This window comes from Typopeltis vanoorti, chromosome 15 (genome assembly GCF_054136105.1).
Source record: "Typopeltis vanoorti isolate ZY-2024b chromosome 15, IOZ_Tvanoo_1.0, whole genome shotgun sequence".
NCBI lineage: Eukaryota > Metazoa > Arthropoda > Arachnida > Uropygi > Thelyphonidae > Typopeltis > Typopeltis vanoorti.
Window position 1 is genome coordinate 22,037,884 of NC_143563.1, and position 19,474 is coordinate 22,057,357.

At 37.5% G+C, this 19,474-nt stretch overlaps 1 protein-coding gene across 1 annotated transcript in view; it reads left to right on the forward strand.

Annotated features, from left to right (window-relative positions):
- The window catches only part of LOC150098484 (uncharacterized), a 314,082-nt gene that overhangs the window by 259,258 nt on the left and 35,350 nt on the right, over positions 1 to 19,474 (forward strand). The window contains exons 12-14 of the mRNA XM_090405238.1: positions 11,346 to 11,495; positions 16,226 to 16,452; positions 16,588 to 16,717. Coding sequence (XP_090261364.1) covers positions 11,346 to 11,495; positions 16,226 to 16,452; positions 16,588 to 16,717 — 507 coding nt within the window. The remainder of the gene's footprint in view (positions 1 to 11,345; positions 11,496 to 16,225; positions 16,453 to 16,587; positions 16,718 to 19,474) is intronic.

A 19,474-nucleotide genomic window follows, 5' to 3' on the forward strand; every position in this document is an offset into this window, starting at 1 on the left:
AATGAGTGACCCAAAGGATCAAAAACTCAGTGTTGTTCTCCTCAGTAACAGGCTCACCCTGTCACTGAGAAGAACTCTCAGCATTTGACTCTACCCGGTGGCAGGCTCACCCCACCACCAAGTAGAACTGCTCATATTTCATCTGAGGGATAACAGCAACAGCCATGCCTCAGACAGCATTGCCATCCATTACCCCTCTTCCCGGGTAACAGCAACAGCCAAACCTCAGTTAGAACTTCATTGGCTACAGCATTGCTATCAATCACCTAAGCTTCCAACCTAACATTGTTAGGTTAGGTGTTAATTTTCCCAAAACATATCTGTATATTTGCGATTCATTTCCTAAGTGAAATACATCTGATAATGAATAAAAATAAATAAAAATGAATCCTCTAGCACCTTTTATTCCAGAGCAGGTGGAGTTATTTTAGCCCTAACTAACTTTTGGAAGGTTAGTGGGCCAGTTTCTATCCCTTAATAGTCACTGTTCCCCGTGAACTCATTAATAGCTGACTTCAAAGACTATCAATTATTTCACAGACATCGGGGGTGGAGTACAGCAAGCTACATATAGGATCAAATTAAAATTAGAATCAAACATATAGGGCCATAACTGACCCTATATGTTTGATTCTAATTGCTGACTAGCAATTAGAATTAAACATATAATGGTCTGTCTTCTGGTGGCCTAGTGCCATGGAAGCAAATGTATTTCCATAGGGTTACAGTCACCTATAATGAATGAAATAAAAAAAATTTTTGACGCTGAATTTTCATTGTAGAATGGCTTTGAAAGACTTATTAGTTAAGATCAGCAATGGCCAAATGGTAACCGGCAGGCCAGGTCCAGTGCTTAGTGCCGTCCTGTCTGTAGAAAGATCAGCATAGTTATATAACTGTTGTTGCCTGCAGTGTTTAAAAACTGTTATTGTTTGCTAGTGATTGATGCATATGTATGTTATACAAAAGAAAATTTTATATAATACTTAGTATCCTATATAAATAAAAATATGCATACACATTAAAGACCCTTTAGAATTTTTAATTCACCCCCCCCCATACCCAGACACCTTTCCAGTTTTGCAATGTTGTAATCTTCCGTCTAGCCTGTGATCATCTGAATGAAAGCAAGGTGGATTTTGAGTAGCAGAAGTAAGCTGTTGTTGATTTGGACAACAAATATATGTTTGTTTCAGCAATATTTCAGCTATTATTATTATCGTTCTAACCCCATGGAGTCAAAGACTTATCTAGGAGGACCTTTTGTCATACACACAGCTCATCATACCATTCCTTAAACACACTCTGATTCTCTGCAGACACCACTCTCTCAGGCAAGGCATTCCAATCATTCACAACTCTGCATGCAAAAAAACCTGCTTCTCACACTCCTGCTCACATCCTCCTTATACAGCTTCCAGGGATGACTTCTGGTTCTCCCCTGATCTGCCACAGTTTTTTGTAAAACCTCTTCATCACTGATCCTATAACAACCCTCTTCCTCCTATCCACTAGACTCTGTAAATTGCATATTCTCCCCTTTCCTCATATGCGACATTCCAGAGATCAGAAACTACCTTAGTCATCTCTGGACCCTTTCCAACATCTCTTCATCCTTTTGAAAACAGGTGAACAAATCTGTGCACAGCAGTCCAGTTGTGGCCTAATCAGAGCCTTATACAATGGAACAAAAATCTCCTTACTTCCAAGTCAGTGTCCTCCACATTATTCCCAGAATTCTTTGTGTTGTCCTCACAATTTTGGCAATGTGTCCCCTAAATTTCAGATTCTTATCCATTATAAACCCCAAGATCTCTTATTTCCTCTACCTCCAACAATACCCCACCAAGCATAAATTCTATATTAGCATACAGGTTAAACAGCAGTGGCCCTAAAACAGACCCCTCAGCCACACCACTAGTGACTTTCCTCTTCTGGGATATTGCTCCCCTATACACAACTTGCTGTCCAGTCCAATGCACTAATCTAATATCCAACCCCATGTGCTCTAGTTTAACTATCAACTTATGCGGTAATCTATCAAAAGCCTTTGCAAAATCGTGGACGTGTGGAATGAGTTTGAAGGGCGAAAGGACTTATACAAGATGGATGGCCTGCATTTGAATGGACTTGGTGTGCGGAGACTGGAAAGAGTGTTGCTGAATGAAGTGAAAATGGATGTGCAAAACCAGGGAAACTAGAACTTCCAAGGAGGGGGGGGGGATGGATATGCAGACATCAGTGAGACAGATGAGTGTAAGAATGTATATAATGTACCCAAGCCAGCAATAAGGACAAAAAATGGGAATGGGTCATTTAGAATAACGCATCAATATAGGGGTGGGACTAAGGGATCACTGCATTTCATGTATACTAATGCCAGGAGTATTAGGAACAAGAAGGAAGAATGTTTTGCCTTGATTGGCTCTTCCTGGCCACAGGTTATTGGCATTAGTGAAACATGGCTGACAGAAGATGATATAGTTAGTGGGATAGAATGTGTAGGTTATAGTGTGTTTAGGAGGGACAGAGAGAATAAAATGGGGGGAGGGGTATTATTGATGATAGCTGATGAACTGCAGCCAAGGAGAATTGAAGTTGTATCGCAGGATAGTGAAAGGAGCTCATTTAAGGCTATTTGGTGTGAGATTGAGACTGGCAGAATAAAATATACAGTTGGGTGCTGCTATAGACCAGGTGATGGAATAGATGGTGGAGATAGTATACATAGGGAAATTGATGAAATGAGTGGAAGGAGGGTAATTATTATGGGGGATTTCAACTATGGTAACATTGATTGGAAGGAGGAGAGGACATATGTGAGAAAGGAAAAGGATTTTATTCAATTATTAAGGGATAACTATCTGAGACAGCATGCAATTGAAAATACTAGGGGTGTGAGAGTGCTTGACCTGGTAATAGCATCTGAGAATTTGACTGTAACGAATATGACCATGTTGCCACCTATTGGTGAGAGTGATCATAAGGTTTCACCTCCTTTAGCCACCTCCCTTGACCTGGGAGGTGGCTAAAGGTGTGGAATTTTCGATTAAGACAGGGTATATATGGAATTACCGTGCTGGCAAGTATGACAAGCTTAGGAGATTGCTTGGATCAGTGCCATGGCATGTACAACTGCAAGGGCTGGACATCGATAGAGCATTGGAAGTGGTCAAGGAGCATTTACAGGAGGTTATGGCTGATTGTATACCTAGGGTCCGAATAGTAAAACAAGTAGGGGTTAAATGGATGAATAACACCATTAAGCTTGAGCTGCAAAAAAAGAAACAACTGTGGAGGGAATTTAAAGAAAGGGGTGACCTGCAGGCACACGAACGGTATAAAGTGCAGGCCAGAAAGGTAACGAGTGTGGTAAAAAAAGCAAAAGCGGATTATGAAAGGAAACAGCTATGCAAGCAAAAGAGAATCCCAAACAGTTCTTTCAATATGCTGCAAGCAAGAAAAAAACTGTACACGGCAAAATGATTTTAAGGAATGACGATGGTAAGGAGGTCACTGAATCAGTCGATATAGTGGAGTTACTGAGCACGCACTTTGCAAAAGTATATCATCCAGGTGGTGACATTGAAAAAATGAAGGAACCATTAGTTTATATGGGAATAGTGATGAATGAAGCGGAGGTGACTAGTCTATTACAGAACCTTAATGTGAACACATCTGTGGGATTGGATGGTATACTGGCACGGGTCTTGCGTGAAGCGGCTAAGGAATTATCAGTGCCCTTGACCATGTTGTTTAATCTGAGTCTCAGGTCTGGTTTAGTCCCAAAGGTGTGGAAAGAGGGGAAAATAGTTTCACTGCATAAAGGAGGATCCAAGACTACGGTTGCAAATTACCGACCGATCAGCATATCAGGAGTCGTTGTCAAGGTCTTGGAGAAAGTAGTCAAGGGAAAAATACAGGAATGGATTGATGAAAATGAGATGCTGTACAGGGGACAGCATTGCTTTGTGAAGGGTAGATCATGCTTCAGTAACTTGCTCAAGTTTTATAACAAGGTGACGGTGGAACTGGATAAGGGAAATGGGTTTACAGTGATACTGCTGGACCTGGCAAAGGCATTTGACAGGATACCACATGGAATACTAATCCGTAAACTACAACATATGGGAATGGATACAGGGTTGGTGAGATGGATAGGTGGTTGGTTGGTTGATGGAGAGATATCAAAGAGTAGTTTATTCAGGAGTAGAGTCCAAAAGACGCCAGTGACTAGTGGTGTGCCACAGGGTTCTGTTATTGGACCACTGCTGTTTAGTCTGTTCATTAACGATATAGGGAAGGATCTAAGTGGAACAATTCAATTGTTTGCTGATGATGCAAAGTTGGGTAGGGCAATAGTGAATGCAGAAGATGTCAAAGTCTTGCAGGATGACTTAGATAGATTGGAATTCTGGACTAAGGAGAATGGATGTCAATTTAATGTGACAAAATGTAAGGTTATGCATTTTGGGGTGAAAAGATTAGCAGCAGTTTACCACATTGGTGGAACTGTACTCCAAGAGATTGATGAGGCCAGGGACTTGGGAGCGTTTGTGGATAGGGAGATGAAGTTTAGGGGGCACATTGCAAAAGTAGCTAAATCAGCTCATCGACTCACTTGGTTGTTGAAAAATACCTTGACGAGCAGAGACAAGCAAGTTATTGTACCTCCGTACCGAGCCTTGATAAGACCTCATCTCGACTACTGTGCCCAGATTTGGTCACCTCGGTTCCTTCTTGATGGGGAGGAGGTGGAGAGGATCCAGAGGCGAGTGACTAAGATGATGACAGGTCTATGGAATGAACCATATGAGAACAGGTTGAAGATTTGTGGGTTGCAGAAACTAGTTGATAGATGGAAAAGGGGAGATATGATTGAGACATTCAAATTGCTAAAGGTATTCTATAGGATTAATTCAGAGGATATTTTTGAGATCAGGACTGGTGGTGGGAGGACTAGGGGCCATACATGGAAGCTGGGCAAGAGTGTGATTAGCAGGGGTGTTAGAGCTGGGTTCTTTACTTTTAGAGTGGTAAATGAGTGGAATAAGCTGCCAGAGTCTGTTGTGGGTGCTATGACGGTGAACAAGTTCAAGGCAAGGTATGATAGATACTGTGAGAATGTAATCGCATAGTTGTGTGGACATGATGTTTAGGGCCTCCCTCGATGAGTCTAGGGACTCCTGCAGTTGCCCGAAATAATAATAATAATAATAATAATAATAATAATAATAAAATCTAAGTATACTACAGTGTATCCATCTCCTTTGGCCAGTGAAGCCATCACCTGATTGTAATAAATAAGTATATTACTAAAATATGACCTCTCTTTAGCAAATCTGTGCTGTCCATCAAAGATAATACCATTGTTGTTAACCCAATTATGGATCCTAGTTCTCACCAGTTTCTCCAAATTAACCACAACACTTGACACACAGATAGGCATATAATTTGATGCTTGCCTTCCTTCCATGAACTCGACCCAGTGCAAGACTCATATTAAAAACATATGTCAAGGCAGACACCAACTCCCTGGTGCATTCCTTCAGAATATGTGGTGATATATTATCAAGTCCAACAGCCTTATTAACATCGTTTGCTCAATTCCCCATATATCTCTTGCTCACTTACAGTCAGTCTCTCCTTCCCATCATCAACTGCTCTCAAACTCTCCATGATGTTACATTCACAAGAATGAAAGACCTTTATGAACTGCTCATTAAGTATCTCCACTATATCTTCCACTGCAATTGTCCTTATACCATTTTTTCCAATCAATGTCATCCTTCCGTAATCATTTTTTTTTTTTTTGCTGGCTACATATTGAAAGAACTCCTACGATTTCTTTTGACTCCATTAGCTAACTGCTGCTCATACTGAACTTTTGCTACCCTTACCAACCGAGTCACTCACCTTGCCTGTTCTTTGTATTCTTCACAGAATTGATTATTACCACTCCTCTTATGTTTTCTCTGTATTGCATATTTAATCTCTTCATTTATCCATTTCACACCTACTTTATTTAATCTTCTGACCTTTGGAGTACATTTAGACATTGCTTCTACTAGACAGCTCTTGAATATCCCCTAAGCTGCATTGATCTCTTTTCCAGCTAACTCCTCATTATGCTACATCTGCAGGTTGTAGGTCCACATATGCCCTTTTCTCACAGAGGTCCTCACACTACTGGCAACCACCTGAGTAATCATTTCATGGTCACTTTCACCACCTAGAGGGTGATTTGACACCTCTTTTATAATTACATCCTCTGATGAGATGATCAAATTCAAGACCCTCAATCCTTGTGTGCCCTCTTTTACATACTGTCTGAGGTAGTTATCTCTCAAAAACTTAAGAAACTCATTTTCTTTACTTCTATTTACTATCTCTTCATCCTAGTCTATATTGCCATAATTAAAATCACCCTATATTTGCTAATACTTGTTTTGTCACTTTCTCATGGTGACCACAACAATGCTTTCTTTTGTTGACTGCAGGTTGTGAATTATTGAAATAGAGAATCCACATAATGTAGTAAAATCTTATATTCACTGAAAAAAAAAGAATCTAAAAATTTCCTTCTCAAGTTTGGAATAAGTTATAAGGATTATGCATATGAAATGTAAAAATTAAAACTGGTGTATGAATAATTCTAGTTTTCTTGTGAACAAATCCTAATGTCTTGTGTTAAACCAGACTTTAGCGTTAGTATATTAAACAGTCTGCCATATAGCAACAACAAAAAGCAAAAGTAGAAATAGGCTTAATTGTTGGTGATTATTCATAATATACATTACTATAAACAACATCAGAAAAACAAATTAACCACCAACACTTATCATTACATCTCCAGTTGTATAATGAAACCTGTGGAGCATTTATGACTAAACATACACATGTAACCACAGTAATAAGATTTTTTAATAAGTAAATATTTCATCCTAAGTATCATAGGACATCTTCAGTACAGTTAATTCAAACAATACTAGGAATCACGTACAGTTAGGGTGCATGCTTACAATGGAATTCCTCTATGCATGCAGTAGTGTATTATAGAATTAAATTAAAATATATCTGGAAAAAAAAAAGGAGAGGTACATTAAAATGAGATAACATATATGAAATAATTTTACACAAATTAGGATGACAATTTCCCAGACTTTAGGTTTACTACGAGGGTGATCTGAAAAGTTCTCAGCCTAACAATGAAAAAACCAATTTATAATTTCAAAATTATTTTTATTTTTCAACATAATCTCCCATAAGACTAGACTAATACATTTATTCCAGCGATGCTCCAGCACCACTATCCTGTCCCTGTAGTGGTTCTCAGTAAAATACACCTCTATAGCTGCAATCACCTCTTGATTTGAAGAAAATTGCTGACCAGTGAAGAAGAGATTCAGTTTTTGGAAGACATAGAAGTCAGAAGCAGTCAAATCTGAGGGTGGATGTTCCAACAATTCATAGTGCAGGTCCCTTAATTTTCCCATTGCCAAAACACCTTTGTGGGCAGGTGAATTGTCCTGATGAAAGATGATTTTTTCTTCTGTAAACCAGATCTTTCCTCACGAATTTTTTCATCTAGTCTGGTTAAGAGATCAAATTAATATTCCCCGGTTATTGTTTTACCCTTTTCAAGATAATTAATAAACAAAATGCCTTTAGCATACCAAAACACTGATGGAACTGACTTTTCCTGCTGATGGAACTGACTTTTCCTTCTTTGGCGCCTTCTGTTCACTGTTTTGACTGCTGTTTGGATTCTGGTGTGTAATGGTGAATCCAAGTCTCATACATAGTAATAAATCGATGCACAAAATCAGTTTTATATTCTTGTTAAAATGCTCCAAGCACTGTTCAGAGATTTTCGTGCGAGTACATTTTTGATCTGCTGTGAGCAACCATGGCACCCATCCTGCACAAAGCTTTTTCATTTGCAATTCTTCATGCAAAATATATCCTACACATTCTTTTGAAATGCCTAAAGTCTCAGCTTTTTTAAGGCTACTCTCTCTTTCTCTTTTGGTGTAATGATTTGCCAGTCATAAAACATCCCAAACACAACTACAACAAGATCATGTAGTAGTGAATGTATATCACAGCCACCTATAGATGACAGTTATTGCCTTCACTTGAAGTCACAATTTTACCATCACTCCTGGACGAGTACCTGTTCTAAAAATCATGAACATCATTCAGTGTGGGAGCTATGATTTATCTTCCACATTGGCTAAAACAATATTTGTTTGGTTGCAGCTGGCATTCTGATAAAATCAAAACCTGCCAAGAGCGATATTACACCAAAAGAGAGAGAGAGAGAGTAGCTTTAAAAAAACTTATGCAACAACAAAAAATGTTGTATAACTAAAGCAGATAAGAGTAATGTAACTGTCATAATGAAACAAACAGAATATAATTATTATTATTCAGGCCTCCATGGATTCAAAAGACTCATCATAGGAGGTCCTTCCTAGGAAACACAAAGTCTATCATACCACTCCTTAAACTCATTGACCGTTCTCGCTCTCACCACTCTATCAGGCAATGCATTCCATGGTTCAACCACCCTCCATGCAAAGAAGAAACCACTCCTCACCCTCTTGCTCACAGTTTCCTTCCGTAACTTCCAGGGATGGCCCCTTGTCATCACTCCTTCCTGCTGTTTAACCAAGCAAAAGAACTCCCCAGTGTCAACCCTGTAACCACCTCTCAACAGTTTAAAAGTCCCAATCATATCATCTCTCCTTCTATCCACAAAACTCTGCAGTCCACATTCCCTCAGCCGATCCTCATAATTAACATTATACAGTCCTGAAACCATCTTTGTTATCTGCCTTTGTACCCTTTCCACAGTTAATTTATCCCCTTCAAATCCTGGAGACTAAATCTGAGAACAATAGTCTAAGTGTGGTCTGATCGGGGTCTTATATAACGGAATGATAACTCTTTTATCTCTGCAGGTCAGCGTTCTTCTCATTATTGCAGCAATCGTCTGTGTTACCTTCACCACCTTTGCAATATGTCTCCTGAATTTCAGGTTTCTATCAGTCATCAACCCCCAGATCTCTTATCTACCCTACTTCCTGCAGTATAGCTCCTCCAATAGAGTATGCAGCGTCCCATCGATGTGTCCCAAACCTCAAGACCTTACATTTTGCTGCATTAAACCGATACCCCCAGTCATTTGCCCATCTGTCTAGCTTATTCAAATCCTCTTACAGGGCTACCACATCTGCACTATTACTAATAACCCTTCCTAGCTTCACATCATCTGCAAATAACTGAATATCCTCCCTGCAATCCACTGACAATGTCGTTGATATAAAGGTTAAACAATATAGGTCCCAGTACTGAACCCTGTAGGACCCCACTTGTAACCCTCTGCCTCCTTGAAACTGCCCCACCATAAAAAAAAAACCCACTGGGCTCGTCCAGATTTGAACCCGGGACCTCTTGCACCCAAAGCGAGAATCATACTCCCACACCAAGCTATATAAGTATTATATATATATATATAAGTAATAAGTAAGCAAATATAATAAATAAATAAGTAAATCTTCTAAAATACTCCTCTACTTACCAGGTTATTGATCAGGATCCCACTGAATCTCAAAAGGGAAAAAAGTATATAAATTACTTGGAAAATGTTACATTTTGGCCTAAAAAAATTACCAATAAACTAAGACCTCATCATATTGAACTACCCCCAGATATAAGGGGATCCCAAACAATTCACAAACCCAATATCTCCTCCCCTTCATTCTATAGTTAATAGCATAGACAGCCCCACCTACAAGCTTGCCAGACAGTTAGCAAAATTATTCTCCTTTAAAAATGAAATTCTATACACTAAAACCTTAATTAAAACTGTTAATATAAAATTTTCAGACATCATGATGATTAGCTTTGATATTATTTCATTATTTGTCAATATATCAATGACAGAAACTGTTGATCTTATCAAGCCTTCCCTGTTCCCCCCCCCCCTCCAACATATTTGAATTTTTCAGATTCATCCCTTCATAAAAAAAGAAAAATATACAAACAGTTAGGTGAGATTGCCGCAGTTTTTCCTTTTCTTCTCTAGCCATGTTACAATATAGAATTTCTAGAAAACCAAGTGGTTAATAACATACGTACATACCAATGGCCTAGCTGTGATATGTAGATATGTATACTATTTGGTCTTATATCTTGACACCTTAGATACATTTTGCAGTACATTTAAACAGCCAGCATCCAAAAATATATTTTCCTATTGGAAGAGAAATGGTGATTTCTCTTCTAACAACTGTCTTCCCTTACTAGATGCACTAGTTACATGACTCATAAATGGTTCAGTATCATTTTCTATTTATAGGAAATCTGCATACACTGAATGGTACTTATATAAGCAGTCACACCACCATCCATTCCAACAGTAGTACAGCATCCTCAAAACATACATAGAGAACTAGATCTATTTGTTCTAATACACAGCTTTTGCCAAAGAACTCAGTTATCTTTGCAATCTTTTTTAGCTAATGGCTATCACTGTTATAAAATAGACAAAATACTTCATATCCCCCCCACTTTCTCCTGCAACATGACCACAGCAAAACTATTCTCATCCCTTATAATCAAGGTACATCAGAAAAGATAGATAAAGTTCTCAGCAAATATAATCTCTATACCACTTTCAAACCACACATCCAACTAGTAACTTTATTCTGTTTGCTTAAAGATAAGCTTCATCATCTTTCACATCCTAAAGTGTATAAAGTTCCCACAACTTAGATTATTACTTTGGATGCACTGGTAGATTTGTTAACATCCAACTTGAAGAACATAAAAGCTATGGCAAGTCAGGACTTCAGACCATACGTAGGACATTCCTTCACAGAGAATTAAATAGAAAAAGACAACTGTGCTTCATAGAAGTCATATTGGTGTAAGTGACTGTTTTCAGAATCATCATCAGCACTTTTGCAACCTCAGCAAATTCAACAAATACAGCTGAAGAATGATGGTCTCCCAGATCTTGAAAATTAGTATTTGCAAGATCTGGGAGAGCATCATTCTAAGAGCATACCTTCTCTTAATTAACTTTGTTTTTTATCCCCCTATCCTTTCCTTGGAGGGTGCCTTGACCCAGTATTAATTCCTTTTTTTATTTCAATTTGTGCTCTGAAGATGATGATTTGAAATACAGTGAAATATTATTAACTCAATAAATTATTATTTATTTATGTAGTTCTTCTGGTGCTGTTTATATACTGTAAAGCACTATTATGAACAAAAGACAAATTGTGAGAATTTAATACTGTTTTTATCTCTCTCTCCTTGTTTTGATATTTCAGAATGCAGGAATGGGTAACAATTTGTATAAAGATAAGAAGCCACCATCAGAAAGTGATATTGAAAAATATGCTCAGGATAATCTTAATAGGCACAAAAAAGGTATTTTTAGGAAAAAGTTTACCATACAGGATATGCTCTCATGGTCAAAGGTAAGTCAGTTTGCATTGCATTATACTGTTTAATAAATATCAGTTAAATTGATGTATAAGAAAAAACTTTACATATCCTGCATTTAAGTAGAGCATAGCTATGGATTTTCTGTAGTTTATAAATTTTGATCAGCTCTTATAAAAATGCAGCTGATATATACCTTTAGAACAATTTATAACTTTTATAGTTCATTCTTGATTACTGACTTTCTGCAGATCATCTCTATTTTTTCTGATGTTGTTTTAATCCCACAGTATTAAAATAATTATATGATCTTGAAAAATCCATTACAAATAAATTGCTTCTTTACTTATGGCAGTAGGTTATGATGATATACTCTTATGTTAATATTTGAGTTTTTTTCATTTAAGCTAACACCTAACTTTTCTTCTGATTCTTAGAAGAAAAGTTAGGTTTCTTCTGATCTTTTTCTTAGATTTCACTGGGATTCATTTTTTGATATCTATCAGTTCATTTACCCAAAAATTGTTGGTATAAGTGAGACATGGTTCAACAAGGATGACATTCTGACAGGAATAGAGATAGAGAGATATGTAATCTTTCATGAAGACAGACAAGGTGAAAAAGAAAGAAGAATGTTATTGATGATGCAGAGGAGTTGTGCCCATCTAGGGTGGAGATGCAAGGAGCAAATACTGACAGTAGGTTTGAAGCAGTATGGTGTGAAGTGGAGGTGGAGAGGATGAAATGTTTCGTAGGATGTTGCTATAGACCTAGTAATGTCTGTGTAATATGAAAGGTGGTGAGAAGGAAATATTTAAACAAATTGGTCTAGTTAATAAGAAAAGGGTGATCGTTATGGGTGATTTCAATTATGGTAATGTAGACTGGAATGAAGAGGCAACATCAGGAATGAAAGTTTTTAAGGGATAACTACCATAAGCAGTGGATCGAGGGTCTTGGATTTGATTATCTCATCTGAAGATATTGTTTTAAATGAAGTGTCACATCTTCCTCCAGTTGGTGAAAGTGACTATGAAGTGATCACTTGGGTGTTGGTGCCAGCCATATCAGTACTTTTGAGAGAAAGTGTTATATATGGAACTATAAAGCAGGTGATTATGGCAAACTCAGGACATGGCTTGCAGCGATATCATGGAATGAGAAATTGCATGGGAAAGAAATCAATGCTGCTTGGTCTCTACTCAGGAAATATCTGGCAGAGGCAATGAGTGAGTGTATTCCAAAGGTCAGGAGATTAAATAAGGTAGGTGTAAAATGGATAACTGAAGAGGTGAAGCATGCAATCTGGAAGAAAAAGGCACTGTGAAGGTGGCACAAGATGAGTGGAGATAATCAGCTACATGAGGACTACAAAGAGCAAGCAAGGACTCATTTAATAAGGGTAGCAAAAGTGCAGTTATGAGCAGCAGTTAGCAAATGATACTAAAAGTAATCCTAGGTGGTTTTTTTTTCAATATGTGGCCAGTGAAAGGAAGAATGATAAACACTGAGGAGGAGGATATAGTAGAAGTGTTTAATGCGCAGTTCATTAAAGTAATCCATTCTTGTGATTATATCATAATGCAGAACTTGAGAGCAGTGGGATTGGGAGAGAAACAACTGATCAACTGATAGTGAGTGAGCAGGAGGTAAAGGAGGAATTTAGTAAATTTTGATGTCAACAAGTTCATGGGACTTGGTGGTCATCATACTTAACATATATTTTTAACATGAATCTTAGATTAGCTCAGGTTCCAAAGGAGTGGAAAGATGGCAAAATTGTTTTGCTTCATAAAGGGGGTGATAACACTAAGGCTTTGAATTTCACAACATCTTGACCAGAACTCCAGACAAGCCAACTGCTTGTCTGGAGTTGTGGTCAAGGTGTTGGAGAAGCTAGTAAGGACAAGGCTTCAGAACTGGGGTGAGAGCAGTAGAATTCTCTTTAACGAACAGCATGGGTTTGCTAAAGGAAGATTGTGTTTTAGCAATCTGCTTACTTATTATAACAATGTGACAAATACATTGGACAAGGGAATACATATATAGTAATATATTGAAATTTTGCAAAGGCCTTCAATAGATTGCCATACGACAAACTAGTAGTTAAATTGGAACAGATGGAGTTTTAGATTGGATTGGAGATTGGTTGTCTGATAGGTATCAGCAGGTTTGTATGGAAGGGGAGGGGGGGTGATATCCCAGAAGAGGAAAGTCACTAGTGGCATGTCCCAGGGGTCTGTTTTGGGGCCATTGTCATTTAATTTGTATGTAAATGATATTGGAAAGGGCTTAAATGGTGATATACAGTTGTTTGCAGATGCTGCAAAGTTGGGGAGAGTTATGACAAGTAGAGGAGATGTTGTAGCTTTGGGACCTAAACATGCTGTCTGAACGGGCGAGTGTGTTACATATCAATTTAATGTCGCAAAGTGTAAGGTTTAAAAATTTGGGAAGCTAAGATGGGATGCAGAGTACAGGATTGGATAGGACATCATCCAGTTAACAATTCCCTGCTGTTTTCATCAGGGAATAGAAAAACTTGAGAAACTCTCTGTGCAGGACTTTATTAAATGCCTTGGCAATGTCAAGAAATTAGCCTTGTTTTTGTTGTTGCAGTAATGCCATCAGGTTAGTGAGAGAGAGAGAGAGATGTGACCATAGATGGATAGATAATTGTGCCCAGTGCCATTGGCAAGAGACCAGAGGCAACTGCCATTTGTGCAAAAGGCAAGTTGCTTTCAAAGTTTATTAACAAATCTAAGCCTGATTATGAAAAGAAATAAATCTTTTCATAGTCAGGCTTAGATTTCTTAACAGTTGTTTTGCAGTTGTTGTGGACTTCAGTGTAAGCTGAGAATGAAGCCGGAGTTTTTTTCTTAAGCCACATATGATAGGAATTTTTAATGTAGTGGGAAATGATGGCTCTTATTCTAACATGGATAATTTCTGTAACATCACAGCAAATAGCCTTAAAGGAGTATAACTAATGCTGCATATTTGAGGAGCAAGGCAACAGAAGCTGGAACACACCCCTGCTTTGTAGTGGTGTGTTCTGTTATGTTTATATATATATATAATGTAAACATATAACATAAATTACATATATATACATATAAGATGGTGTTTCACTGCTGTGAAAGTTATCTATCACCTGGTGGATCTAGTTGGCATTTCCTTCAACTAGGAACACATCCTCTGATATTGAATGTTGAAAGTTTATTTTCCACTTGGTTAGAGTATGATAAATTTAGTTTAATCCTTTATCCAAGTGTGAGCAAACAAAGTTTGCACCTGAAAGTATCTTCAGGACTGGGTTAAGGTGGTACACACCAGGGCAACTCGTTGCAAAGGTGGAGCAAGCTACCAACACTCCTATCCTAGTATCTCCTATAATGCAAAACACACCTCCTTGCGGATATGTCTATTGTTATGCATTAAGGGAAGGGCCACTACCCAGACCGGTTTCGACCTTTATTGAGGTCTCTTCAGTGGGAGCCAGGCCCAAGTCGAGATATCAGGCAGAAGCATTTGCAGGTCATCTCCACCTATAGGAATTGCCAATTGGTGTGCCACCCTTTTTTAATAAATTACTCTGGATTTAGAGAAAGATGTTGAAAGTTTATTTTCCACTTGGTTAGAGTATGATAAATTTAGTTTAATCCTTTATCCAAGTGTGAGCAAACAAAGTTTGCACCTGAAAGTATCTTCAGGTGCAAACTTTGTTTGCTCACACTTGGATAAAGGATTAAACTAAATTTATCATACTCTAACCAAGTGGAAAATAAACTTTCAACATCTTTCTCTAAATCCAGAGTAATTTATTAAAAAAGGGTGGCACACCAATTGGCAATTCCTATAGGTGGAGATGACCTGCAAATGCTTCTGCCTGATATCTCGACTTGGGCCTGGCTCCCACTGAAGAGACCTCAATAAAGGTCGAAACCGGTCTGGGTAGTGGCCCTTCCCTTAATGCATAACAATAGACATATCCGCAAGGAGATGTGTTTTGCATTATAGGAGATACTAGGATAGGAGTGTTGGTAGCTTGCTCCACCTTTGCAACGAGTTGCCCTGGTGTGTACCACCTTAACCCAGTCCTGAAGATACTTTCAGGTGCAAACTTTGTTTGCTCACACTTGGATAAAGGATTAAACTAAATTTATCATACATCCTCTGATAGTGGGAATATTCACTGAAAGTGCAAGAGTCTGCTGATGGAAACAGGCTGCATCTTGGAAATGGGAGCAGAAGCTTATATTGCACTTCACTGGTCCATTAGTAAGCCAGTTAAAGCTGATACATTTAAAAGGCTAATTTTGAATCAATGACAGTATCAAAATGCTTCCCTAATCAATATGACTATGTTAAATTATCTGAACTTCTTTGGGAGTATAATTTTATGATTTTTGAGCTTATTTGCCCAGAGTGCTTCATATTCAATCTTGGGACACTTGCTAAGACTTTAATGTATGCATTTTTTAATTTGCGGTTTTACCAGATGCTAATTTGAATCCAGTGAAATATCAGTAGACTTGATAAATTTTGGTTTCTTTTTGCTTAATTGTAATACTGTTATTAATTATCTTTAAATGAATAAGTTTTTCCCTTTGAGATCAGAATAATATTAAAGTAATTCTCAATATCATGATTAAGAAACTTGTTCCCATAATCTGTTTTTTATGTCAGATGCATGTGTTCACTATCTAGTTTGCAGGAAAAATACAAACCATGAAATTCAAAAAATTAATTTATTTGATTTTAGGATCCAATCAGGAAACCAATGATAATGACCACTGATAAGCCTCTGAAGCGGGATGCATGTGAACTTTTTAAATTAATACAGATTTATATGGGGGACCGTAAAGTTAAAAGCGGCCAGACTGTAGATGCTGTTGTTCTGGATATTGCCACCAGAGGATGGAGTAAGCCAGCCATAAGAGATGAACTATATATACAAATATGTAGACAGACAACTGATAATCCAAGGAGGTGATTATATATTCATTTAAAAAGTCCCAAAATAACATGTAATTTTCTTGGGTATGGGTATATTGAATGATAATTTGAATTGTTATTATATAGATATGACTTAAATATACATATGAGATTGTTTTTCATTTATAGGGATAGTTTAGTACTTGGTTGGGAGCTGATGGCAATTTGCCTGGCTTTTTTTCCACCCTCTGTGAAGTTTCAACCCTACCTTGATGGATATATCAGTAGACACAAGGACAGCTCCTTTGATACCCCAGAGGTTGGTAGATAAAGTACTCACACACTTTCATTTTCTGTTATTGTTTTTAGATTGTTTTCATTGATCACTAATTCCAAAATTTTACAATAATTATGTGACAGTTTTACTATATACCCATTTTTTCAGATATTTTACTAAATATCAGAAAATCAGTCTATTCAATTAAAGGAAAGAATTTTGAATGGTTATTATGAAATTGGATTCTATGTTAACAGTTAATTTATCATGTTTACTTGAGTACAAATCAAACAGAATTAGAAGATAATCCAAGATTTTATTTTATTATTATTAAGTTGGACTTTATGATATCAGTTTCATTTTGGAAAATACCCTTAACCACCGAGCTATGGTGGATGAAATATATCAACTATCTTAGTCTTCAAATCCCTATTATTTCAATGCTACATTATTGATTGTGTCATTCCAGGAGCTTTATCATACTGCCTATGGTTATTATCCATTACTAAATTTAATATTCAAAGTTTTTAAGTATCGTGCTGCACATGTTACACACTGTATACTGTATATCATCATCAATTCCCAATATATATATATATATATATAATGAAGTTTACATTCTTACTAACTTCTTGCAACAGTTTTCTTACAAATTATGAAATAGATGATGCCAGGTGTTGCATACTGGATGAACCACATGATTGTGAGCTCACAGCTGAGTCATTGTTTTAATATTGATTTAATATTTTGATAATTACTGATTGTAGTATTTGTGAGGTTGAGTGTGTTTATTTATTTTTGATATATTTATACTGTGTGCAAGAGATAAACTGTGTTATTTATGGTGCCAATGCAAACAAGAACAATGGCGGCCAATGTGTGTGTGTGTGTGTGCTATCTATTCGTTGCCAAGAGAAAATGGACTGCTGTGGTATGAAAGTGGCAGTGGAGGGAGAGTGTCATAGATGTTTTACAAGTAAGAAATGCAAGTGTTGTTGGAAATTAGTACTGAAAGTCATGAAACTAAAAGTATTGGAGTGAATGGAGTTCCAGGTTTAAATTATGGTAAAATAAATGGGAAAGCAAGTCCTCATTTGACTCTCTTTGAGTCTAAATGAGGTGATTGAAAGTTGCAGTGGCAGAAGTTCAGGACAGTGTAGAAGATCTGAATAAAGAAATAGTTCGCTTGTGTAGTGCTGCACAGGACAAAGCATGAGATTGAAAGGCTGCAGAAACAGCAAGAAATTGGTCAAACTGAGAACAGAAAAAAGCAAGAGGTCCAAAGCTTAAAAGAAAATTGTAAGAATAAACAAGAGAAAGAGCATAAGCAGATAATTTTTATGGCAATTCTATGATAAGGGGCAACCTCGCGAAAGAGCTACAAAATCTTGTTTCCCTGATGTGAAAATTAATAATATTAGTGATGCTATCAGAATGGAGAAAGGGAAGGCAAAAGAACTGATTGTTTTGGCTAGAACCAACAACCTGAGGGGGTGAGAAGTATTGCATGATGGAAGATGTGAAAGAGTTATTGGAAGAAGCTAAAAAGAAGAATGAGAGGTTAAAGTTTTCTACCACAAATCTGCTACCACACTATGATAGAGGTGAACTGAGAAGGAGGAGGTTGTGCAGAAGGATTGATGTGGAATTTGTGTACCTATGACCTGAGTTTGATGGATGTAAAGATTTGCTGATGGACTGCACTTAAATGGATTTGGAGTTAGGTGTCTAGAGAGAGCTTTGTTCATAGAGAGTGTAGAAGTGCAAAGTCAGGAAAACTAAAGAAATTAGGGTGGATGTAGATGGTGTGTGTGAGGTCACTCATGAGGCAAATGAGTGTGAGAATGACCAACAAGTGCAGAATCTAATCTCTTGAGTAAAAATATTGAATAGGGTAGTCAATTAAGGAAGTAAAGATGGTTGGGAGCCTAAAGGGATGCTGCAGTTTCTATATATTAATGTCAGAAGTATCAGGAACAAGAGGGAGGAATTTTTGGCTTTGGTTAGTGCAACCTTGCCAAATGCTATAGGCATTAGTGAGACTTGGCTAACAGTAGATGATGTAGTTATGGGGATTGAATGTGATGGATTTCGTATTTTCAGGGAGGATAGAGTAGACAGAACAGGGACTGGAGTACTGCTGATGATAGCAGATTGCAGACAACAAAAGTAGGAGTCACTTTGGGATGGTAGTTCTTTTGAGTCAATCTGGTGTGAGATTGAGGCAATATGACAAAATATAAAACTGGTTGCTGCTATAGTCCAGGGATGATGTGCAAGATATACATCAGCAGATTAGTACGATAAGTGCAAGTCAAGTAATTATTATGGGAGGACTTCAATCAGAGACATAGATTAAGAGGAAAGATCACATGACAGGAAGGAAATGGAATTTATACACTTACTAGGAGATAATGACTTGAAGCAATATTAAAAAAATTAAAATCTCAGGGTATGAGAGTGTTGAATCTAGTTATAGGATTAGAAGACCTGTCCATAACTAAGGTGGCTACATTGCCTCTGATTGGGAAAGTGATCATGTGGTATTGACTTGATAGGTAGCAAAATATGTGAAAATTGCAGTTAATAATGGGTATATGTGAAACTATAAGGCAGATGATTATGAGGCAGCTTGAAGCAGTACCATGGTATAAAGATCTGCAAGGGAAAGATGTTCACAGTGCATAGGAGATAGTCAAGGGATATCTAGAGGAATTAATGACACACTGGATACCGAAGGTCAGGAGGGTAAATCGGATAGGAGTTAGATGGATGAGTAGTATCATCAAGCATGAGCTT